At 44.2% G+C, this 24,740-nt stretch overlaps 1 protein-coding gene across 2 annotated transcripts in view; it reads left to right on the top strand.

The window, feature by feature from the left end:
- Positions 1–4,570: 4,570 nt before the first annotated feature.
- Positions 4,571–24,740, top strand: part of EGFR (epidermal growth factor receptor) — a 215,269-nt gene continuing 195,099 nt past the window's right edge. Inside the window, exon 1 of one of the 2 annotated variants that reach the window (XM_055557573.1) lies at positions 4,571–4,805. In XM_055557573.1, coding sequence (XP_055413548.1) covers positions 4,718–4,805 — 88 coding nt within the window. In that variant the 5' untranslated portion in view covers positions 4,571–4,717. The remainder of the gene's footprint in view (positions 4,806–24,740) is intronic. The other variant, XM_055557575.1, reaches the window with a different exon arrangement.

The following is a 24,740-nucleotide window of genomic DNA, read 5'->3' as shown; positions in this document are numbered from 1 at the left end:
TGTCACTGCTTCCAATTTTGTCCCTTCTATTCAATAGGAAGTGATGAGACTAGATACCTTGATCTTAGTTTTTTTAATATTGTGTTTCAAGCGAACATTTTTTACTCTCCTCTTTCACACTCATCAAGAGGCTCTTTAGTTCCTTTTCACTTTCTGCCATTAGAATGGTATCATCTGCATATCTGAGGTTGTTGATATTTCTCCTGGAAATCTTGATTCCAGCTTGTGCTTCATCCAGCCTGCCATTTAGCATGATGTACTCTGTATATAAGTTAAATAAGCAGGGTGACAATATACAGCCTTATCATACTCCCTTCCCAATTTTGAACCAGTCTGTTGTTCCATGTCCAGTTCTAACTGTTGCTTTTTGACCCACATCCTGGTTTCTCAGGAGACAGGCAAGGTGGTTTGGTATTCCCATTTTTTAAAAAAATTTCCAGTTTGTTGTGATCCACACCATCAACCCTAGAGATAATGAAAAATACTAATGACATAAAATTTTTAGTATTAAGAATACTAATGACAAATGAAGGCCTCAGCACTTCTGTGTCAGTATATTATCCCTGAAGAAGAAGCTGCATCTACTCTACCAGAGACAGGCCTCAACTCAGAGTCAGATGCATACAACTTGACTCAAAGGGAGAAGAAATCAGGAAAGCCTGCCACCAGCACCTCCCAGGAACCTCAGTAAGGGTTCTGGGGCCATAGACTCTTACCTTTCAGAAGCATGTGATCCCTGCTCACAGTGAGTAATTGTAAGTGTGGAAAGTTATGACCAACCTAGATAGCATATTCAAAAGCAGAGACATTACTTTGCCAACAAAGGTCCGTCTAGTCAAGGCTATGGTTTTTCCTGTGGTCATGTATGGATGTGAGAGTTGGACTGTGAAGAAGGCTGAGCGCTGAAGAATCGATGCTTTTGAACTGTGGTGTTGGAGAAGACTCTTGAGAGTCCCTTGGACTGCAAGGAGATCCAACCAGTCCATTCTGAAGGAGATCAGCCCTGGGATTTCTTTGGAGGGAATGATGCTAAAGCTGAAACTCCAGTACTTTGGCCACCTCATGCGAAGAGTTGACTCGTTGGAAAAGACTCTGATGCTGGGAGGGATTGGGGGCAGGAGGAGAAGGGGATGACAGAGGATGAGATGGCTGGATGGCATCACTGACTCGATGGACATGAGTCTGCGTGAACTCTGGGAGTTGGTGATGGACAGGGAGGCCTGGCGTGCTGCAGTTCATGGGGTCGCAAAGAGTCGGACATGACTGAGCAACTGATCTGATCTGAAAAGGACAGACATTTGAAAATATGTCTCCCTCCAACTCCTGACCCTCAACTACTTCCCAGCTGGGGAGATGTCCTCCCCAGTGGCAGTTCTTATATCTTCTCAAAATATATCTTTAGAAGAACTGTTGAGCATGTGTACATTGAAGTGGAAACTTGTTTTAGAAGCACATGTTCTTATAGAACTTTAGGATTGGAAGGGATCCAGTTCAGCTCTTAATTCACAGCTTCCCAGGTATTGCTTCTGCATCCAAATTTCTCTATCGATAGACAAACACACTTTCCACTTGGAGGCAACTCATCCCACTTCTAGAAAACTCCAGTAGTTTATAAAAGATAATTTTTAAAGTTCCGAACTCTGACACTCTGGTGTTTTTCCTCTTCGGTTCTTGCTTTGACCTCAAAGGCCAGTGAAAACAGGTGGCCAAATGCCTTTTGCCTAAAATGGAACTTAAAATATTTGAAGCCTTCCCATTGTCACCCTGCCAAATAATCCTGGCTTCTCCTCCCCTTCCACAGGGTGTGTGGTTTCAGGGGATTCTCTGCCATGTGCCCTCTAGAAAGGATTGAACTCTTACTTAAAATACTCAGAAACCTCTCTAAAGAGGAGAACTGCTCATCAGAGGAGAAAAAGAGTTTCCAATTTGTAGCTGGCAAAGTAATGAACAAATCTGTGTTATGAAAATGGATGGACAACAGGAGATTTAATGTGGAAATTCTTGGTGTGCAGGGAGGCTTTATCTAGGAATTTGGTGGCCAAATAGAAATTTTGGTTGTACTGTCTCTAAAAAGTTTCCAAAATATTCTGAAATAGAATTTGGAGGCCTAAAGTCTCTATGTGTCTCAGGTTTGGAAAAGTGGCAGTATGACAGTGATGAAGGACATTGCCAGGGTTTGGGTTCGAGACTGGCCTCATGACTAGCAAGGATGCTTTGAGACTTTGGGCAAGTTATTTACTTAACATTTCCTAGCCACAGCATCATCTTACCATAAAAGGCAGACAAGTAACCTTGCTCATGGGTGGTCAGATAAGTGAATTTCTGAACAGTACCTAGTACAGTGGAGTCAGGGGTGCTCCTGCTTTTCTTGTGGTGGTGATGGTGGTGGAAGCTTTTGCTTGGGCTATGGCCCAGGATGTGACCTGGGGTCACTTTCTTCCGAGGATGAGTACCCAAGCATCCTCTACAAAGGGCCCAGTCTGGGAAAAGCTCTGCTCTCTCAGGATATCATTTCTGCTGGCTCAGTCACACAGTTCTTTACTTAACAAGTAACACATTTATGAGTACACACCCCTCCATGTACCTATCAAAGAGCATAAAATCATCCTGAATGTCACCCCTCACATCACAAGCTCAGGACATGTCACATACCTGTCCCAGGAGGATGGTGAACCACCCTTTCCTCCCCACTGGACCCACCCCCTATTGACTCGTGTGCCACACTGTCTCTTCAGGTAATTGTTTCCACAAATCTCTCCTTCTTGAGATACCATCAGGTCATGTGGAAGGATGTACTGTGAAGGTTATTGGTGTTGACCTCTTTTGGGGGACTCATGGGAGAATTCCTGTGCAGTCTTCCAAATTGGTGGTAGCTTTGTGTTTTAATGGACAATATGATCCATGCTACCGCATAAATGTTTCCTCTACAAAGGCTTAGGGCTCAGTCTGTGGCCCTTGTGGAGTACATGCCTGGAACTTCTGTGAGCACGTCAGCTATGAGAAGTACACCTGGCTGCACTCCATGCCCACTGTTACGTGCCCTTGTCCCCTTCTCTAGCAGACGGTTTTATCCTGTGGTTGTTTTTCTACAAACCACTTTAAGTCCTTGCTTGGAGTGTTTGGAGGGGCCTGAAGCCATGGCCTGCAGAATCTACACAGCCTTCTTCATCCAGGGGCTGGATGAGTTCAACAGGCTCAGTGGTCATCCTGATTTATTAAAATGAAGAAACAAACACAAATAACTCTAAATTTAAAGGAGCCCCACCCAGGTTCCATGGACTTGCTCCCTGGGAAGCAAAGATGCAAGTTCTGCTCCTCCCACCATAGAAAAGTTCCTGCTCTAACTCCACTTACTGTGAGTTTGCGATTCCAGGTTAAATATCAGGGAAACCAGAGCTAAACCACCTGAACGTCACAGTGGATCTTGTGAAGAGAAGGAGTCTGACTGTAGATGGTGGAGGACGTCTGTTCTGGAGGAAGAGGAGCAGTAGGTCGGGGTGGGCTTTGCCGAAGGAATTTAGCTAAAAAGATCCTGCAGCCTGCTGCTGCTGCTAAGTCACTTCAGTCGTGTCCGACTCTGTGCGACCCCAGAGATGGCAGCCCACCAGGCTCCCCGTCCTTGGGATTCTCCAGGCAAGAATACTGGAGTGGGTTGCCATTTCCTTCTCCGCTCCTACGTCCATAGGATTTGCCAGGCAAGAGTACTGGAGTGGGGTGCCATTGCCTTCTCCCCTGCAGCCTAAGAAAGCCTAATTTCTTCCTGCCCAGTCCTTAGTGGGTTTTTCTGTCTTTCTCTTGCTTGAGTTACACCGTGGTTGTCTCTGGGCGGAGGGGCATCTAGCTAGTATTTATGTTAAGCCTTTATTCTAAGCGCTTTGACTTTCTGAAGTGATTTACTTCATGTACCCCTGGCGTACTCCTTCGGTGCCCAAGCATTCATTTAACCAACATTTTTCCAAGGCTAGTCTCTGCCAGGAGTTGGGTGTCCTTGTTTCATTTGAATTCGAGGGTGCTTGACGCCACCTGAAGGACCCTCGGGCTTGAGAGAGCATCTCAGAGGCCAGACACCCACCCCAGCCACGTGGGCGCGGCTAACGAACGTCTTAGCTGCCAGGCCGCTTTCGATCCCCACTGGGATCCCAGGGTGCTCAGAGGAGTTGGGTGCCAGAATAAAGCGGTGGTTTCCCCCAAGGCACCCTTATCTGGCCTTGGGCCTAGGGCTCAGCCAGTTTGCCTGGAGTTAGTACAAGTTTGCTCAGCAACTTGGAGGGAGAAAGAGGGGAAATGGTAACCCCGCACAAAAGTGGCTCGAAGAAGGCTGGATTAGGGAGACAGCAGACGCGTCCGCGGGGGACGCCCGGCTCGGCTCCTCACGGCCCCTCCGTGGGCACCGGGCTCTTGGGGCAGCCGCTGTCCGCCGCCCCTAGTCCTGCCGGCCGGCGCTCCTCCGGCGGGTTCCTCCTCGGTCAGGCGCGCCGTCCGCCCCTCCTCCCGGTCCCTCCTCCTGCAGCCCGGCCTCCCCGCGCCCCCGCCCCCGCCTCCGCCCCAGCGAGCTAGAAGTCCCGGTGGCTGGCGCAGCGCGCAGCCTCCGCCCCGGCTCGGTGCGCACGCCCGCGGCCCCGTGCGAGCCCCGTCTGTCCTGCGCCGCCGTGTCCCGCGCCGCCGAGACCAGCGCACGGCGGCCGCTGCGTCCCGACCGAGTGCGGAGCCCGGCGCGATGCGACTCTCCGGGGCGGGCCGCGCGGCGCTCCTGGTGCTGCTGGCAGCGCACTTCCAGGCGAGTCTAGCGCTGGAGGAGAAGAAAGGTAAGGACGCCCGCGCCGCCGTCCTTCCCGTCCCGGGCGGCCGCGCTTTCCGCCGGGCTGCGGAGGAATGCGCGTCTCGGTTCCGGGCGGCGGGGCAGCCTCGGGCGCGGGACGCGGGGCGCGGCGGGCCGAGGAGCCCGGAGCGCGGCTTTCCCCTCAGCTCTCCTGCCCTCCGCGGGCTGGACGCCCAGGCGAGCGCGTCCCAGCACGTGCGCCCACAATCTGCCCGGGCCGGGGGCTGAGACGGGACACTGTCCACCCGGCTCCCTCGGACCTCCAGGACCGGAGCGGCCCTCCGCGCCCGGCCCCGCACCCGCGCTCAGCCTCGGGTCAGGCTCCCGAACCAGGCAGCCATCCTCCCAGAGCAGCCTTGACCTGGAGGCCCGGAAGCTCGTTCCGGGCACTGGCCACCTGTGCTGAGAGTCAGGGAGGGCCGAGGTACCCGTTGGCACCAGGGGGCGGGTCGCACCGCGCCTCCACACCCGGGTGCGGCCCGAGCTGCCCCCGCCGTTCGCGCCCCTCAGGCGGTGGACTCTCCTGAGTGGTGGTTTCCCGGGACTCCCGAGACTCGCCCCCACCTGCAGCCCCTGGGCCGCGTGTCCCGGCTTCGAGGTGGCTGGGACGGAGCGGTGGGACAGGCCGTGGCCAAACAGCCGGGGCTTGGTGCGAACGCCCCAGGGGCGGAACCCATCCTGGCTGGTTCCCCACGGTTTCAAAACAGGGCTCACAGCAAGCTTTCCTCCTCAAAATCCAGAAATTTTTGTGTTTGGGATGTGTTTTCTAGTTTTGAAGAATTTGACATTAAGCCAACCAAAATATTAAACTTAATTTAAATTAAAAAAAAAAATTGATGTCCGTCATTCACGTGTGCCAAATATCCAGACCGAACATGAGCGAGTCTGGCTTCGTGACTGCCGACCATAAACCCACTTGAAATGAGAAACACGCCTCAGAAGGTTTAATTGCACAATTTCAAGATCGAGCAGCTTGGGTTCCGAGAGTCAGGTCTGTACTTGCTGTTGAGGTCATTGGCACAGGGTATGGTGCTGAGCGAGTTTGATGCGGGAGCGCTAAGGCATAAAGCAGTGGTTCCCAAACTTTGTTTCAAATTAGAATCACTTGGGATTTGAAACAGAACAAACAAAAAACGATGTCTGGCTCCCACCCCCAGACTTTGTCATTTCACTGGTCTGGGGTGAGTCCTGGTTGTATGAATTTTTAAAAGCTCTTCAGGTGATTCTGTTGGGCAGCCAAGTTTGGAAATCACTGGCAATAGAGGTGAAATCTCTGGCAAGATTGCTGCCTATGTAAAAAGCTCTTTTGGAACATCTGGAGTTTTAACAATCTTGCAAAGGAAAGAGAATGATGATTTTAGTAAAAAAAAAAAAAAAAGAAAGAAAAGAAAGAAAGAAATGAGTTTTTTCAATGAAAGTCTCTCCTCCTCTGAGTCCCAGGCTGTGGTCCAGCTCCTGAATCAGTTGACAACAGGATTCCCGCCTGAAGGCAGGTGGCAAGGGGACCTCATCCTTATTTTAAATCCTTGGAGTGCCTCCAAAGCATCACTTTTCTCACTTCAGAAATGTTCCCAGCTCTTTGCTGTTACCCTTCTGAACACTACTATTAGTACTTAAAGATTCTTTTCTAAGAAATATATAAATACCACTTAAATTGCCCGTTAGTCCCATGTTTGTTTAAAACAGAATGCTTCTGAATAGAATAGTGAGAGTAGGTGAACAAATGTTAAAGTAAAGTAAGAAGACCAAAATGTACAGGGCAAATTATTAACAGCAAGTGTTAAAGACCCATGTTGATCAAATCGGTAAGTTTTATTCTAGAATATTTACTCATTTTAGAGAGGTTTGTTTGGTTCTAAGATACAGTATCCTTTGTTCTTACTGCACTTAGTCCTGTCAGACACCATTTTAAGTGTCCTTTTAATCCTTACATCAACCATACAAGTTGGTTCTTGTCATTATATGTGGGGAAACCGAGGTACGGAAAAGTAAAGTGACTTTCCCGTAGCTTGCAAAAGGCAGATCTTATATTCAAGCTCTGGCCCCAGAGCCCTCCCCTAGGCACTGCCTGTGTTGGTCTGTGCGAGTTCTGGTTTTCAAGGAGTCCTGTCGGTGTGTGTGATGTAGGGTGCTGGCAGAGGGAGGAAGAAGACTGGGGATGAGGAAGCCACCTGCCCATGGTCTGGACTCCTGCTCCCAGTACTCAGGAGGCCCCTTTTGTGGAAGAACTCGGTCACAAAGTGAGGGATGAGTGTGGAGATTGCTGGAGGAGTGTTGAGTAAGCTCCTTGGTTTTGAAAAACAGAAAGGTGAAGATGCTGCTCCGGATGTGATCCTGGATGGTATTCTCAGCTAGGCCATCCTGCCTGGCCCCTCCTCAGATGATATCCTTGGCTCAGTAGATCTGGGCTGTATAAAAGAGAACAAATTTGGGGATTTTGAATCATATCCAGGGTGAAGCCTCCCTTTCTTTAAGGAGACTAGAGGACGCCCACTCAGTACTGGCCTGGAGGCCGGGAGCCTGTGTCCTCATTCCCACGCTGTGTGAAGGTGAATGTGTCCCTTGCCGGCTCCAGGTTCTGAGACCTTGTTTCTCAATTCAATGAATGTTTATTGAGTGCATCGTATGTGCTAGACATTATGAGTTAAAAGGGGCCGTGGTTATCCTAATGGTTTGTATTGTTGTTTCCGGAGTGGTGCTTTAGGCCACTGATTAAGTAGTATCTTGCTTTTCAGATCTGGAAAGGAGACCAGCATCTGTGTGGCTGTCATCTGTCCACACTATGTAGCTCCATCTAGCAGTAAATGGCTGATAGCTCCCATCGGCTTTGGACTGCCATTTCATGCTTCATATATTTAGTTGCATAGTCCATAAGTTTTCAAGAACTTATTCTGAAATTTGAAGACGCCAATTGCCAGAATTCATTGTGCTACATACTTAGACTCAGGTTATATGATGGCACTAACATGTTGTAAAATGTTCTTAGAGTTGGTGTCAATAAAGAGAAGAATTCTGCCCTGTTTAAAAGAAAACATTCTTTGTTTTTCCTTTGGTCCAAGCTCCAGAACCAGCAGCTAGTGTCTGAAACTTTCTTCACGGGAGTGGCAAGCCAGCTCTAACATTAAACTGATGATCATGGTGTTTAAGAGAGGATAGCCCATATTGGTGCCCCAAGCCTCGATATGGGGGCAGGATCTGTGATGGGGATCCTCAACTTGTTAAAGGACACCTAGGAACTTTCCTGGCCCCTGCCATGTGACTTGCTGTGAAAGTTGTGTTTGTGTGTGTGTGCGCGTGCTTTAATTTGGACTTATAGTAGAAATGGGTTTTGGTTTTACTAATGAGGATATGATTTTCAGAAAAGATCCAAGTTCTAGAACAAGTTCTAGGCATTGTTTCCTTGTAGACATAATTCAAAAACTAGATTCTGCTTCTCAAACCCTGTTGTGTTTTCTTCTATTATTTGTGGACATTCAAGATTATAAGAACCATTTTTTATTTCAGTTAATAATTACTTGTTTACTTCTGAACCATCAACACATATGGAACAGAATTTACATCTTAGCTTGTTCTTACACGTCATTCCCATTTGCATCAGAGCTTCTGCTCATACCTTCTTTTTCATCTTCCTTCTAAAAGGTTTTTTCCCTGAGAAAATTCCAAGAGTTTTTTCTTTGCACAGTGTCTAAGGATAGTCTGCCATGCAGCCCATGGGCGTCATCAGGTAAGCTTGAATTGAGGCAAGGATCCAGGCTTTGGGACTTACGCCAAATAACCGGTTTGACTGAAATTTTCACCTTTTCAGAGTCATCAGGTCCGGCTTCCTTGCAACAGGTTTAGGTAGACACGATTCAGTTGTCTAGAAGGTTCCCTGAGCCAGCTGGGGCAGGAGGGGTGGCTGGGGATGGTGAGTGTGGTAGCTTGTTTACTTAGCCCCATTAGAAGCTAAGCGTTGAATTTGACATTTTAATCTCTGAAGATACTGAAATATAATATCAAATGTCTGACCCTGTTGAATGAGCATCTGTGAGTTGTATATGCTTAAAATAAATTTTACTACTACCAAATTTCAGCAGCTTGCTTAGGAAAGTCATTTGTGAAAGCTTGAGTGTGGGATAGAGTTTCCTTTTCTGTTCTGCATTATACCCCATTTTGGTGGGTTCTCATGGAAAAACCCAGGGTCCAAGTATCTTTTCTGACTGTATCTGGAATGTGCCTTTATCAAGAGTCTTGAATTGCAATTTGGTGAACTAATGATTGGATGAGAATGTCTCGAAAACAGTTCTTTTTTTTTAAATTAATTAATTTTTTTATTGAAGGACAATTGCTCTGCAGAATTTTGTTGTTTTCTGCTAAACCTCAACATGAATCAGCTATAGGCATACACACATGCCCTCCCTTTTGTACTTCCCTCCTGTCCCTCTCCCCATCCCACCCCTCTAGGTTGATACAGAGCTCGTGTTTGAGTTTCCTGAGACATACGGCAAATTCCCACCAGCTATCTATTTTACATATGGTAATGTAAGTTTCCATGTTACTGTTTCCACACATCTCACCCTCTCCTCCCCTTTCCCCAAGTCCACAAGTCTATTCTCTATGTTTGTTTCTCCATTGCTGCCCTGCAAATAAATTCCTCAGGACCATCTTTCTAGATTCCATATATATGTGTTAGAATATGATATTTATCTTTCTCTTTCTGACTGACTTCACTCTGTTCTAGGTTCATCCACTTCATTAGAACTCAAATGTGTTCCTTTTTTACGGCTGAGTAATATTCCATTGTGTCTGTACCACAACTTCTTTATCCATTCATCTATCGATGGACATCTAGGTTGCTTTCATGTTCTAGCTCTTGTAGATAGTGCTGCAGTGAACAATAGGATACATGTGTCTTTTTCAATTTTGGTTTCCTTGGGGCATATGCCTAGGAGTGGTATTGCTGAGTCATATGGCGGTTTTATTCCTATTTTTTTAAGGAATCTCCATACCGTCTTCCATAGGGGCTGTATCGATTTACATTCCCACCAACAGTGCAAGAGTGTCCAAAACAGTTCTTGATACAGCCACAATTGCACCTGTTACTAGGTGGCCAGTAAACATGGCTTTGACTTAGTTTATTATATTTAATTATTATTATATGAATTAACCACTGTTGTTCTTCCTTTGAGTAAAAAGACAGGTATTATTACGTATGACAACTCTGGCTTTTATTTGCATTTTTTTCCTTTATGTTTGAGCCATGGTGACTACTTGTGCTGTTCCATCCACAGTTTGAGCTCTGGGAATGAATCTGACTTGATAGTTGCCCATAAGTGTCTAGAAGTCAAGTAGAGGAAGAGAGATCTACAGATAACAAGTGTGAAAATGTCACAGAAGCAGTGATAGAATTCAATGCAAGATAAAGAAGTCTTCTGGTATTTAGTCCTTGCTTTAAATTCTGCCTGGAGAGGGGGCTAGGTGTAGTCCCAAATGGAAGGATTACTCATTTGAGCCTGAGAAGAACTATGTGTATTTCCCCAGATAATATGATGTGAAGGACATTCCAAGAAATGTGTCAAGAGTAGCAAAGTCCTGAAGAGCACTGGTTATCCATTGTGGTGGGAGGTGAAGGGAGAGCTGACGAGGCTGCAGTTGTTTGAGAGCTATGTGTGAAGGGAAGGGCGCCATGCAGCTAGGAACTGGTGTAATGTATTTGGTGTTCCGGAAAGAAGACTCTAGCAGGCTTGTGGGGAATGGGTTACATGGGCAATGGTAGAAATAGGGAGATGGGTGAGTCATGCAGATGAAATGCTGTAGCAGAACATGAGATGAAATGTGCAGAACAAGAGACTCAGGAAGATCTGGGGCGGGAATTGATTGATAATCATATGTCACCAGTACAAGAAAGAGAGAGTTCCAGGATGACACACAGGCTTCTGACTTGAAAAGCCTGGACAAACATAAATCCATTCACAGAGGCTGCAAGTGCCCCAGGAGGAGTAGAGTCAGTTGGTGGGATTTGCGGTGCTCTGATAGAAAAGTCCAGGAGGCAGTTGCAGTATACAGGTCTGGAGCCCAGGAGAGTGGTGGCCTTAAATTGTTGTTTTATTAGTCATTTCAATGTCTTTGGTATTGTCTTTGTCTTCAATGTCTTTGGCAATAGAACAACTCACCCCAGCCTGTTCCATGCTCTTTGTCACCACCCATACTGATACTGGCCAGGTTCTAGATCACCTGCTGCTTTTTGGATTAGGCCACTGTGATTAGCAAGCCAGATTAGGTGCAGTTATCAACAACCGTATATATTGTGCATGTAAGTACGTTAAGAATCATGTACTTGTAATCATGTTATCATGGAATAGTCTCATGTAAGTATGTTGAGAATCATGTTAGTATACTGCTGCAAATCATCAGATGAGAATTCACCATTTCTTATGTAGGAACGCATCAGATTGCTTTTTTTATATGTTAATGACTGATCCGAAAAGAGTAGGAGGTGACTCTTTATTAAAAAACAAAACAGAACAGTAGCCTTTGAACTTTGAACATTCCTCACCAAGAAACTTCTGGAAAAAAAAGGATGCCCTAGGTCAGTCCAGTCAAAATTTCTGGAGGATGGAGCACTGAATATACCTTTAAAAACTCAATGGCACCCCACTCCAGTTCTCTTGCCTGGAAAATCCCATGGACAGCGGAGCCTAGTGGGCTGCAGTCCATGGGGTCACTAAGAGTCGGACACGACTGAGTGACTTCACTTTCACTTTTCACTTTCATGCATTGGAGAAGGAAATGGCAACCCACTCCAGTGTTCTTGCCTGGAGAATCCCAGGGACGGGGGAGCCTGGTGGGCTGCTGTCTATGGGATCGCACAGAGTTGGACATGACTGAAGCAACTTAGCAGCAGCAGCCGCAGGGTGGTTGTGAAGAGTACATTAAGTGGTGTGTGCAGCTTGTGCAGAGAAGTTTTGTCTCTGTTTCCTGACTTCCACTTTTCACACATTACACATGGGTTTCCTCAAGATCAAGGAACTGGTTTATATTTCATTAGTAAATGAGACTCAAAGTTACTTTTTTTTTTCCATGAACTGATACATGAGAAGTCTAGTCCACTGGCTTCTAAGTATGTCCCAAGACAGCAGTAAGAGCATCTTGATATGAATGTCCATTCCTGAATCCCCACCCAGACCTCTGGATAAGGTGCTGGGGGTCAGGCCCACGATGTGATGCACACCAGGGTGGAAGAGCTGCTGACATGCTGCCTACAGACCTCATGCTGGGTTCTGAGTTCACTGGGGGAGCACAGTAACTGTGTCTGGCCTTACTGGGTGCATAGTTTGCAGAGCTGATTTGGGACAGGGACACGTGTAGTACAGCATCTCATGACAGACATGATAGGGGTTTGATGGGAGCCCAAAAAAGGAGCTGCATCTGTCTCTGTGACAGTGGCAGTGTCCCCAAAAGAGGACATATAGTTGAACCTCAAAGGATGAAGTTTTTGCCTGGTCTCTGTGCGAAGGGAAAAGAGAGGCAGTATTGTGGCTGATGTTCCTGCAGTGGGCCCACCATGACTGGTCATGTCATACACGCAGGGGCGAAGGTGGTTAGCATTTCCTGTTTCATTTTCTTAATAATCATAAGGAAACATACAATATCAAAAGTAAAGTGCATTTAAAAAATACAATGGCCATTTGGTCATTTTTTAAAAAGTAACCAGATATGAAGGATTGAACTAGAATCTGCACAATAGTTGATAGTTTTAACATTCTCCCCAGTAGCATGATTTGGCCCTAAAACTTGTTGTGAATAAGAAAAATGACCTTGTCCGATCCTTTATGTAACTCCTACTACAGAAAGCGAAGAGAGAATGAAAACAGAAGTCTGCCTAATTCTGGACACAGTAAACACTGAACTCAGAAAATCTCTCACATTAATCGAGCTTTGCTCACTTGTAAATTATAAGACATCTGTTTCCTGATTCACTGTTGAAAACTGGTTTACCTGTTTATTTGCAGAGGTCGTTTGGAAACAACCAGGCAGACTTGTAACGGGGTTAATGGCTGTTGATGAACCCTTGTTCATTCCTGCCTTTATGTGGAAAGAAATATGGAGGTGGTTCTAGACCACTGTTTACTTAGAGCATTTATGAAGGACTTTATTTTAAATGCAGCAACATGATACCTGATGGTTTTCCTACTACAGACGCCCAGGCCTGCTCATTGTGGGTGATGTCATGATGGCCTTAGCAGTTGTAGTCCCTTACACATGAGATTATCATGGCCACTGGCTAAAGTGCCTTTCTTTTACTATAGGTAAAAGCTTCTTATTTTTCTTGGAGAAAACTCTCCTGGATGACAAGCTGAATATGTGTGAATGTATGTGAAAAACTGTGCCTGTTTTACTTTCTTTGCCCTCACTCATAAATTCATCTCTAGTGTCTGGAATAGAGACAAATCATTTATTGATCCTGTGCAAGTCCTTTAGGACAGGCAAGTGTTCCCGGAAATCTCTTGTGATTGTAAATGGGATTTCAGAAAGTTTTTCAAAACTTTTTTTACCTGTTTTACTTACTTACCAGCAAATGCTGAATACCTGAAAATTGTCAGGAGATTTCATTGCCATTCCTTTTCTGCATTTACACAATATCTCTTAGTTCATTCGTATGTGTCATAAGCCAGAGTAGATGGCTAAAATTGTGCCAAACAATATAAATTAAACTATTTTAAGTTTGTTGTAGTACTGAGTTGCAAGAGCCTTTTTTTTTTTTTAACTATAATAATACTAGAAAGTTTAAAAATTACCATCTCTTTCACAAGGGGAAAAAAGCCCAGAACTTCCAGTTTCATCTACTTTTGATTAAGTCCAGATGAATGACAAAAAAGCAAAAGGTGGTAGTTGAAGCATTATTGTATCACCTGTTAGTGTTTAAGGTACTGATTTTAAAACAAGGCGTTTCAAGACTTGTTCTTGGTTTTGATTTGCTACAGCGTTAATAAAGAATCAGAAACCTTTCCTTATAGTTACTTCCTGATTGCTTTATCTCTTACCGTTTCCTAGTACTTATGCCTGGAACGCATTTACAAGTAAGAATAATGTATTACCTTAATCTGTCCTCCCTTCCTCCTTCCTTTCTCCCTTTCTTTTGTTTTTGGAAGCTGCTATGAGTAAGCCTTTGCAGAGAAAGAAAACTTATGTAAAATTTAAAAATAAAATAAAATTTAAAAAAAAAATCACAATAAAAAACTTTGATAAGGGACTGTAAAAATATAGAATATAATTGTTTAAGTTAGAAAGTATCAAAGACATTCATGCTTATGATTATGTTTAGTACAAATAAGCATATTCACGTATCACTCCTTGAAAAGTGGCATTGCTCAAGGATTTTGTCTCAGTATGCAGCTTCGTGTATTTTTCCCCAGTAATCTGTTGTTAGTTACAAGGGGAAGAGAAAATAGGCTGGAATCTACTTTCCCAGTTTCAACTTCCATAAAATAACTAAACCACATGGTTCTGAGACTCCTGCCAACTGGAAGTATCTATGAAATTAAAAGCAAATCTAAATGCATGCAAGATATGTATTTAAACACATTGATAATAAATGTATTGTCCCTATAATTTAGATGCTAAAACATTGATGTCATAATAATAATAACAGCTTGCATTTGTACAGCACTTCACAGTTTACACAATGCCTTAATATCCATCTTTCCAAGCCTCCTAACAACCCCACAGGATGGAGATAATTATTCACATTTGAAGGTGCAGGACTCAGGCTCGCAGGCATTCTGCACTTTGCTTGTGGTCGCCGGACTAGTTGACACTTTGGTGCTGAGAGCTTTTCCTGCTTCACAACAGACACTGTTTTCGAACTACTGTGTCAAATGTGCCCCCAAACTCTCCTTACTCCTCCTTTGAGACGGGTTTTTAGCTGTTGATACCGCCTGTCATTTTTAGTCCTATTTGTGAATCAAAAAACTAACAGTATTCTTCAACATTTCTGTTATATTTCTCTTCTATTTAATGCCTCTCAGAAGTTCTGTTCTGTTTTTGTTCCTTTCCTATTTTTCCTCATGTTTTGAAGTATTTTTTTAGTTTTCTTATATATATGTTAGAGTAGCCTATTTCATAAGATATAGGCAGTGAATTTATGAGCCTTGAAAACATTTACTCTAGAAATTAAATGTATAACTTTATTGTAAAGAGTCATAAACCCTCAAGGAGATGTGGGTTCGATCCCTGGGTCTGGAAGATCCCCTGGAGGAGGAAATGATAACCCACTCCAGGATGCTTGCCTGGACAATTCCATGGACAGAGGAGCCTGGTGGGCTGCAGTCCATAGAGTTGCAAAATTGAACAGGACTGAGCGACTGAACACATACAACACAAACTTATTTAAATTTGCCAGACCTGTAAATACTTGAAGAAAAATGAAGGGAGAAAGCAACTTGATAGAGCAGTTGGATCAGTTAGCAATGCCTATGGCAAAGTGCGCTCATTTACGTACACAGTTCTGTGAAGAGTCACATCTGTGATTTAAATGGAGCGCATAGTTCAGTTCATTAGGGTGTGCAAACAGCTATTATGAAAAGATACACACTCAGTAAACAGTGTGCACTCCAGGATGGCTCGCACCCTTTACACAAGCCCATTCTGGATGGTATCATCCTTGGAAGCATGGACTTTAAGGAGAAATTATTACAAAAATAAAATTGTTCCACTTTGAGGAGCTTTGTTAGTTAAATTGATGGAACAAGGAACGTGACAGTGAATGGGTCCTTCATTTATGCAGAGACACCTTTTCTCAAAGAAATACCAGACACAGTGTTCATTCTCCCCCGTTACGAAGGAAAGGGGTTTTGTTTGTCATTGTTTATTCCTAGCATAGTGGAAACTTTTCAGTACTCCAGCAGAAATTCCCCCAAAGCATGTTTATATTTCATTATTACCAAGTGAAATAGGAAAAAGTTTGTAAGTAAGCAGAATAATTGGTCTGCAGTTGCTGCCTGTGTATTACAGGTGTAGGTCTGTCACTGAGAGAACACGTGATCTTTGCAGCCTGAGATGGCACAAACCCTCGCAGAGAACAGGCAGCTAGTGTATTGATTTCAGGGCCACTTTAGTAACTGAGCCTCTAAGTCTTGCGAAAGTTACTTGGGCAAAAGCTATGCCATTTCACCTTCAGTCAGCAAAGTCTACCCAGCCAAGGCAGAACAGAAAGTTAAGCAATTTGGTGAAACAGAACAACGTAAGGAGTCAATCAGATGAATTGCCCAGTTTATCACTTCACTTTCAGCCTCTAGATACTCTTTTTTGTTTAAATGCACATTTAACCTTGTGCCTGGTTTGGGGGAGGCACTAAGCAAAAGTCTCAGGTAGATGGAGGATTTGGGCAGGTATCTCAAGTCCATGTTCCCTCATGACGTAGTGATTGTTCTTAAAGTCTTGAATAGAAAAGCTAGGTTTTTAGATTGTTGAGCAGTGGCTACTAACTATGCATAATGTTGCCCAGTTGCAAAAACAAAACATTCAAACTGTAGCCAGGGAAATAAGTAGTCAAAAGTTCCAGGTCTGAACCATCCTAGGAACCAATGAGAATGGGGTCTTTGATGCCTTGATGGGGACAGTTGTCAGGAGTGCCTGCTTCTGTTGCATTTTTCTTTCCTCCTTGGACTCATTTTGGGGAGAGTTTGGACTTTATCCACCTTCTAAGCTTGTATCGTCTCACCTAGGTGACAAGGGAGAGGTGGACCGAGGTGACAGTCACAGTGAAATGGAACAGTGGTGAACACAGGGCTGCCGAGTGCAGTTTATAGAAGTTTTACAGGCTGGATGACTTCTGGACACTATGTACAAGGTTGATTTTTAATTAAGACAGAACCACTAGGTATCATGTAACGTAATAACAATATGCAATCCTGATCTCGTGACTGTCACATGTCCTGTTCACAAGCTGCTCTGTCCAGCCAGAAGGGGCTCAGGCTGAGTTTAAGAGGCACTTTAAAAGTAACAAATGATAATTAATTAATACCCAGTGGTTTTGAAATGAGCCATCAAGCATGCCGACTCAGTGGCGTCTCTCGGTGACAGGGAAAGGGTAGGATCATGAAGTCTGTGTTTGTCTGGGGAAGCGGCTCTGGCCAGTGAGGTGGAAGCTGAGTGTGCCTCACGGGGAGGAGCGTGTCTGCAGAGGGGTTTCCTTAGAGTTTGATCAGTGACATTTCATAGAGCTTCACACATATGCACACACCTCTGCTTCCTCGTGTGGCCTGGCTGGCTCTGACAGGTGGGAGTTGTGTGCATCCTGACACACGTGGCTGGGACATGTTTGTAGGTCTGCATGTGTGTGCGGCCTCCAGAGATGTACGACCACTGCCCTCTGACAATCCTCACTGTCTCTGTTGTTGGTGTCTTTTTGCCACAGGTGCTTCAGCTCGCTTATCAATGATCTCTGCCCACTAATTGATACAGACTTGATTCTCCTGAAGAATCTGTATCTGTTTGTATTTTGGGGACTGTAAAGTGGAATATGTATGTTACTTATTAAAATGTTATTATTAAATGGGGGAAATGTCCCTGGGCTTCTTGACTCAAACAGGGAAAGAAGACACTTCTTCAGCCAAGAAGTGACTACATTTGTGGGGTGAAGAGGACCTCCCAAACTGGAGGCCAACAAAGTCACATGTGCCAACTGTTCAGGGCTCTTGAAGTAATTACTCTCAAAACAAAAGCTTCCATTAGGTGGGTGTTTGTGAACCTCACTGGTTCTGTGTCCAGAATTATCATGTTTATGATTAATTTTTCCAGTCTACATATTATTATGCTAAAGGATGCATTAGACCAGTGATTCCAGGACCAATCATCAACATTTGAAAGATGACTTTTTTTTTCATTCTAGAAAAGGCAATAATAACCTTCTTTATCTCTAACATCTACTTGGTGTTAAATGTTTTATAAACAGGACAAACAAAATGTGCACATGGGACTAAAATATAAATATACAAAATGATTATGTCAGAAAATGTCTAGATCTGCTATGTGGTGCCTTTTTGGATAAAAGTTATTGAGGCCCCCCTGCCCCCTGAACACACACAGGGTGGTGTGGGGTCTGGATCAGGCTTCACCTCTTGGTTGCTGGCTCAGCCCAGCAGCCCTATGAGTCCTGGTTTCCTCATCTTTAGAATGGAGACATAGTCGTAGTGCTTATCTCCTGCTGCTGCCAAGAGGATGAAAGGAGATGATTATCCGTTCCACAGGAGCTCACTATATGACTGTGTAAGTGCTGTGCCTTGCACTCTAACCTCTAACCCTTACCTCAACCTTCATGATTCCTGTCCCTTCACCGACCTGAGTGCATGTGCCCAGGAAGGGTCACTCTGGAGCCTGCCTGGGACCCATGTCCTCAGCAGATGCTTGCCTCTGCCCCAGACACCCACCAGCTCTGGGTCCTGGGAAGACTGTGGGGTCCCAGCAGCAAAGGCTCCCCAGACCCACTCTTTCCCTCCACAGTGGGCTCACTTTCCCACAAAAGAGCGCTGTTGTTGTTTTGTTCCTGTAGATCCCTGAGCCAGTTTTTAAAATGCTCCTGGTTTCATTGTACAACTTGATGACTTACTCGGGTGCTATTTGCAGGTTGGTGCTTCATTGTGGCCATGGTGAAAGGCCGTTTCTCCTCTGCTTTCCTTGCTCACCTTTCTCCTTTCATCACCACAGCACACATAGCAGAGATGGCCACACACATGTCCCAGCCTCTAAGACCAGGGTTCCCTCGCAGACGCCCTGTCGGAAGCCCGTGCCGCTCTCAGTGACAGTTAAGTTTCCAAAGAAAGAAAACAGTGGAAGTGTTATTTGATCTGAAACTAATTCAACTGTTTCAGGTAGTGCTTCGTGCACTTGTGATGGGTTTTAAGCCCCTACACGTCCCACCCAGCGGCCGCTGCCTTCATCCGGGCACCAGCCTCACAACTTCCTTTGCTTTCCTGTTCTTCGCTGAGTTTGTACTAAGATTTTCAGGTGCTCTTGTGGAGCCATGAAAATGCACCAGTTACCCATCATTCTTCCTGTCTATCTGTCTATTATTTCTATCATTGTTTTTGAATTTGCAAGATAACAGAAGGTCATGAATTAATACACTAGAGACTTGCTATTTCCTAGCCCCAGCATATAAAAGTTATTTTTAAAGTTGTTTTAAATCTGTGAGTAAAAATAAATTGCTGCAAGAAACACCAAAAATGGAAAAGCTAACAGTACAAAGTTGATCATTTATCTCATAGGCATTGCTAGCAGCATAGCTGCTTTATAAACAGTGAGAGGATTTATGAGACACTTAATTTACAGCTGGGTTGAAGGGCATTCTAACCTTCGCTCCGGGTCTTGCCACCCTTGAGCTTTTTGGAGTCACATGGTGAGGGGTGGGGATACAGCCTGCCTGGGAGCGGGCTGTTTGAAGACAGGCAGGACACAGAGGGAAGCAGTCAGCACTCAAGCAAACGTTTATTTTCTTAGGATATTAACTTTATGCTTAGCGTTTCTTTTTTTAATTTTAAGAATGGGAGAAAAGAAAATGTGTGGTTAGGAACGTGAGGATTAAGGAAGTTAACCACTGTACATTCCCTAGATAATGTTAGTGACAGTAAGTTCTTCACTTTCAAACCATGATTTAAAGTGGGTGTTTGTCTGAACTTAACGTTTGGATCTTATTTTTTCTCAAATTTTTTTTTTTTTCACTTAATAGAGAATTTCAGAAGACTTTTTAAATTGTTGTAGTTCTTAGGAAAAGCATACTGAAAACACTGACCACGTTATGTAAATACGAATGGTGGTTTGTTGTAACAGCAAGGCTTTTTGTTGTTAGCTTTTTATTTTTAAAGAAGTACAAATTCACTGGAAGTTGCAAAACAGGCACAGGGAGGTCCTATGCACCCTGCCCACACCTCACCGCGCCCCCCGCCCCAAGTGGAACATCTTCACAAAGCTGTAACTATTCAGTTTGACATCTTTATCTAATAAGCTAAATGCTCACTGTTTTAATTAGCTTTTTAGGTAGTATTATATAAATTAGTCTTTACAATACTGTTTAGAAGGTAATTTCTTAAAATGAAATTTGTTGGTCTTTAAATTTGCAGACCATGGAGTCCTGAAGAGGGAAAGCTAATGAGGGATGAGTGAAGAACATAGATGAACAGATGGACAGAGAAATAGAGACAGATAGACTGATTACTTTTTTCTTGATTATTTGGACAAGCCAAACATTTTCTTATAGTTTTGGGGTTAATTTGCCAAGTCTATATTCTCTTCGAGTCAGAGTGGTTGGGTTTTTGTGTGTGTACCATTATATTCATCCCATGTTTGTTTTCGTCTATGTGGTCTATTTTGCCTTCTTTAAGTGGCCTAGAAGGGGGTCTTCTGGATTGCTGGTGAAGTCATGTTTCTTGATTCAGATGCTGATTCCACAGATATGTCACTCAGTGAAAAATTCATGGAGCTGAACACTTTTTATTTGTGTGCTTTTCTACATATATGTTATGCTATAATAATTTTAAAATACTAGAATCACAGTCATGCGATAGAGAAGATAAAACATCTACAGGGAAAGCCAAGGTTTTATTAGAAAAATCAAGATCTCAAAGACAGTATTGGACTTCCAAGTCAAGGCTTTACATTTGTTCTTTCTCTTGGTATAAATAGCAAAAAGATCTCTCCAATTCAAAGTGAGGCTATTCTTACTGTTACTTCAATTTACTCTAAGCCAAAGATGGAGAAGCTCTATACAGTCAGCAGAAACAAGACCGGGAGCTGACTGTGGCTCAAATCATGAACTCCTTATTGCCAAACTCAGACTTAAATTTAAGAAAATAGGGAAAACCACTAGACCATTCAGATATGACCTATCTCAAATCCCTGATGATTATACAGTGGAAGTGAGAAATGGATTTAAGGGACTATATCTGATAGATAGAGTGCCGGATGAACTATGGATGGAGGTTCATGACATTGTACAGGAGACAGGGATCAAGACCATCCCATGGAAAAGAAATGCAAAAGAGCAAAATGGCTGTCTGAGGAGGCCTTACAAATATCTGTGAAAAAAGAGAAGTGAAAAGCAAAGGAGAAAAGGAAAAATATACCCATTTGAATGCAGATTTCCAAAGAATAGCAAGGAGAGATAAGAAAGCCTTCCTCAGTGATCAGTGCAAAGAAACAGAGGAAAACAATAGAATGGGAAAGACTAGAGATCTCTTCAAGAAAGTTAGAGATACCAAGGGAACATTTCATGCAAAGATGGGCTCGATAAAGGACAGAAATGGTATGGACCTAACAGAAGCAGAAGATATTAAGAAGAGGTGGCAGGAATACACAGAAGAACTGTACAAAAAAGATCTGCACGACCCAGATAATCACGACGGTGTGATCAGTCACCTAAAGCCAGACATCCTGGATTGTGAAGTCAAGTGGGCCTTAGGAAGCATCACTATGAACAAAGCTAGTGGAGGTGATGGAATTCCAGTTGAGCTATTTCAAATCCTGAAAGATGATGCTGTGAAAGTGCTGCACTCAATATGCCAGCAAATTTGGAAAACTCAGCAGTAGCAACAGGACTGGAAAAGGTCAGTTTTCATTCCAATCCCAAAGAAAGGCAATGCCAAAGAATGCTCAAACTACCACACAGTTGCACACATCTCACATACTAGTAAAGTAATGCTCAAAATTCTCCAAGCCAGGCTTCAACAGTACATGAACCATTAACTGTCAGATGTTCAAGCTGCTTTTAGAAAAGGCAGAGGAACCAGAGATAAATTGCCAACATCCGCTGGATCATCGAAAAAGCAGGAGAGTTCCAGAAAAACATCTATTTCTGCTTTATTGACTATGCCAAAGCCTTTAACTGTGTGGATCACAACAAACTGAAAAATTCTGAAAGAGATGGGAATACCAGGCCACCTGACCTGCCTCTTTTTTTTTTTTAATTTTATTTTTAAACTTTACATAATTGTATTAGTTTTGCCAAATATCAGAATGAATCCGCCACAGGTATACATGTGCCTCTTAAGAAATATATACGCAAGTCAGGAAGCAACAGTTAGAACTGGACATGGAACAACAGACTGGTTCCAAGTAGGAAAAGGAGTACATCAAGGCTGTATATTGTCACCCTGCTTATTTAACTTATATGCACAGTACATCATGAGAGACGCTGGGCTGGAAGAAGCACAAGCTGGAATCAAGATTTCTGGGAGAAACATCAATAGCCTCAGATATGCAAATGACACCACACTATGGCAGAAAGTGAAGAGGAACTAAAGAGCCTCTTGATGAAGGTGAAAGAGGAGAGTGAAAAAGTTGGCTTAAAACTCAACATTCAGAAAACGAAGATCAAGGCATCTGATCCCATCACTTCATGGCAAATAGATGGGGAAACAGTGTCAGACTTTATTTTTGGGGGCTCCAAAATCACTGGAGATGGGGACTGCAGCCATGAAATTAAAAGACTTTTACTCCTTGGAAAGAAAATTATTACCAACCTAGACAGCATATTTAAAAGCCAAGACATCGCTTTGCCATCAAAGATCCATCTAGTCAAGGCTATGGTTTTTCTAGTAGCTATGTATGGATGTGAGAGTTGGAGTGTAAAGAAGGCTGAGTGCTGAAGAATTGATGCTTTTGAACTGTGATGTTGGAGAAGACTCTTGAGAGTCCCTTGGACTGCAAGGAGATCCAACCAGTCCATCCTAAAGGTAATTCAGTCCTGAGTGTTTATTGGAAGGACTGATTTTGAAGCTGAAGCTCCAATATTTTGGCCATCTGATGCAAAGACCTGACTCATTGGAAAAGACCCTGATGCTGGGAAAGATTGAAGGCAGGAGGAGAAGGGGATGACAGAGGATGAGATGGTTGGATGGCATCACTGACTCAATGGACATGAGTTTGGGTAAACTCCGGGAGTTGGTGATGGACAGGGAGGCCTGGCGTGCTGCAGTGCATAGGGTCGCTAAGAGTCAGACATGTCTGAACTGAACTGAATTACAGGTTATTTTAAATATAGGTTTAAAAAAGGATAGCATTTGAGTGGCATACTCCTCCTCCTTACATATATATAAAAATCCCCACACAGAGAGCCTCTTTTAACAGGTATTAAGCAACTGGAGAATTCTTGCAGAAAGACAGTGTCGTTCAGAGTTAACCACATCTTCCTTCCCTGCCTGTTACCTCCCAGTGCCAGGCTCTTGTGGAGCTGTATTTAGACACACACAGGGAAAGCGAAGGGACAGCCAAGCCCATGGTAAAGACGCTGCCAGTGCACATGGCATGAGTGTTCCCTTCCTGCAGAGCCTCCTGTGGGGCTCTCCAGAGACTCCCAGAGCCCTGGCTCTTACCCCGTCACACCGTGCTCACAGCGCCACAGGGGCACTCGATCTTACTAGATTGATATAATTTTGCCGAATCTTAGGTCATGTTTCATTTTCATTTTTCAGTTCAGTTCAACTCAATAGACATGCGTTAAATATTTCCTGCATATACTCTGTACCGAAAAGCTGCTGGGGACTGGCTTCCATAGTCAGAAAATATAGTCTCTGCCCATAGAGAGCCTTCAGTCCAGAAGCCTGTTCTTTCCCTTGCATTTCCGAAAGTGAGAATTTAGTCTACAGGGGTTTGTGAGTTCTTCGGAGCAAGAGTGACAGTCACACAAAAGCTGAGCGGGCCCGGTAGGTGCTGGCATGTGGATGTGAAGCATGGGTAGCTCTCAGAGTCCCTTGCAGCTTTCTCAGAGCCTCTGACACACTTCATTTTGTCTTAATAATCATATAAGAATAGCCCCATTTGCATTTTTGATGTCTTTATCAGGGATAACAAACTCCAAGCTCCTGTGTTCACAAAATAACTGAAGTGGTTCAGAAAATATGAACTCCTTCCACGTTTCTAAGTCAACATCTAAAATCGTTTACCATAAGCTTAATAGTTGTAAGAGAGAAAATTTCAATCCTTTGGTAAAGCTGCCAGAAAGGCACTGACTTCTTTTTTTCTGGTCAAAATACTTGTTAATACTTTCCTCAGAAGGTCTGTCTCAGTTCTGAATGCCAATTCTGAGACAGTTATTTTGACACTGGATGGGAAGTTGGGGCAAGGAGATGCCATGGACTTGCTGCTGGGAGGGAGTCTACCAGGCTATCTACAATATTCCATGGCTGAGTCCAGTGCCATGCACCCTGGCACCTTAGTGGGGCCTGAGATGGACCAGGAGGGTGGTTGTGAAAGGTGAACATGGGTTCAGGTGGTGGGCATTAGGAAAGAGTACACACAGGAGAGGTAGACCATGGAGAGTCCCAGTACCACAGGGGCCACCACAGTGGGCATGAGAGAGCAGGCAGGGGTGTGAAAATGACATTCAGGAAGCTGGAGGCAGCGTCTGGCCTACAGCACACTGGCCTTTTCCTGGACAGTGGGTCTTCCTCCGGGGGGAGGGGGGGAGCTGTGAAGAGCCCAGAGGTTCGCAGGAAAAGTGCTGAACAAACCCATCAGCGTGCAGGCGCGCTGTTCCTACACAACTCGAAGCCCACCTTGCGTCCCCACCGGGGCTGCTGCCGGGAGAAAATCCACTCCCACATTGAGCTTTTCAGTAGTGGTGGCAATTTTGAAGCTGCTGTAAAGTTGCTCTCAAACTTGGGGGTCATAGATGTACCCCTTGGGGAAGAGCCTGTGGATTTCATGAGATTTTAAATCCTATTTATTCATTTTGAGGATAATCTGAATTCTTTTGAACTTTCGTGCAGACTGAACCATTTTGTAGCAATAGATCACCACTTGACGGTGTGTGCAGGTGAACCTCACCCTCCAGTGATATCTCAGCAGTGTATTAATGGAATGAGGAGGGAAAAAGAAAGCTGTCCACGGAGCCTCATGTTTACTGTGTGTTTCCCTTCTCTTCTGTTGTTTAGGCTGGCACTGACCG

The sequence above is a fragment of the Bubalus kerabau genome, chromosome 20, assembly GCF_029407905.1.
Source record: "Bubalus kerabau isolate K-KA32 ecotype Philippines breed swamp buffalo chromosome 20, PCC_UOA_SB_1v2, whole genome shotgun sequence".
NCBI classification, from domain to species: Eukaryota; Metazoa; Chordata; class Mammalia; order Artiodactyla; family Bovidae; genus Bubalus; species Bubalus kerabau.
Note: the sequence above shows the minus strand (reverse complement) of the source record. Positions and strands in the feature narration are given on the sequence as shown.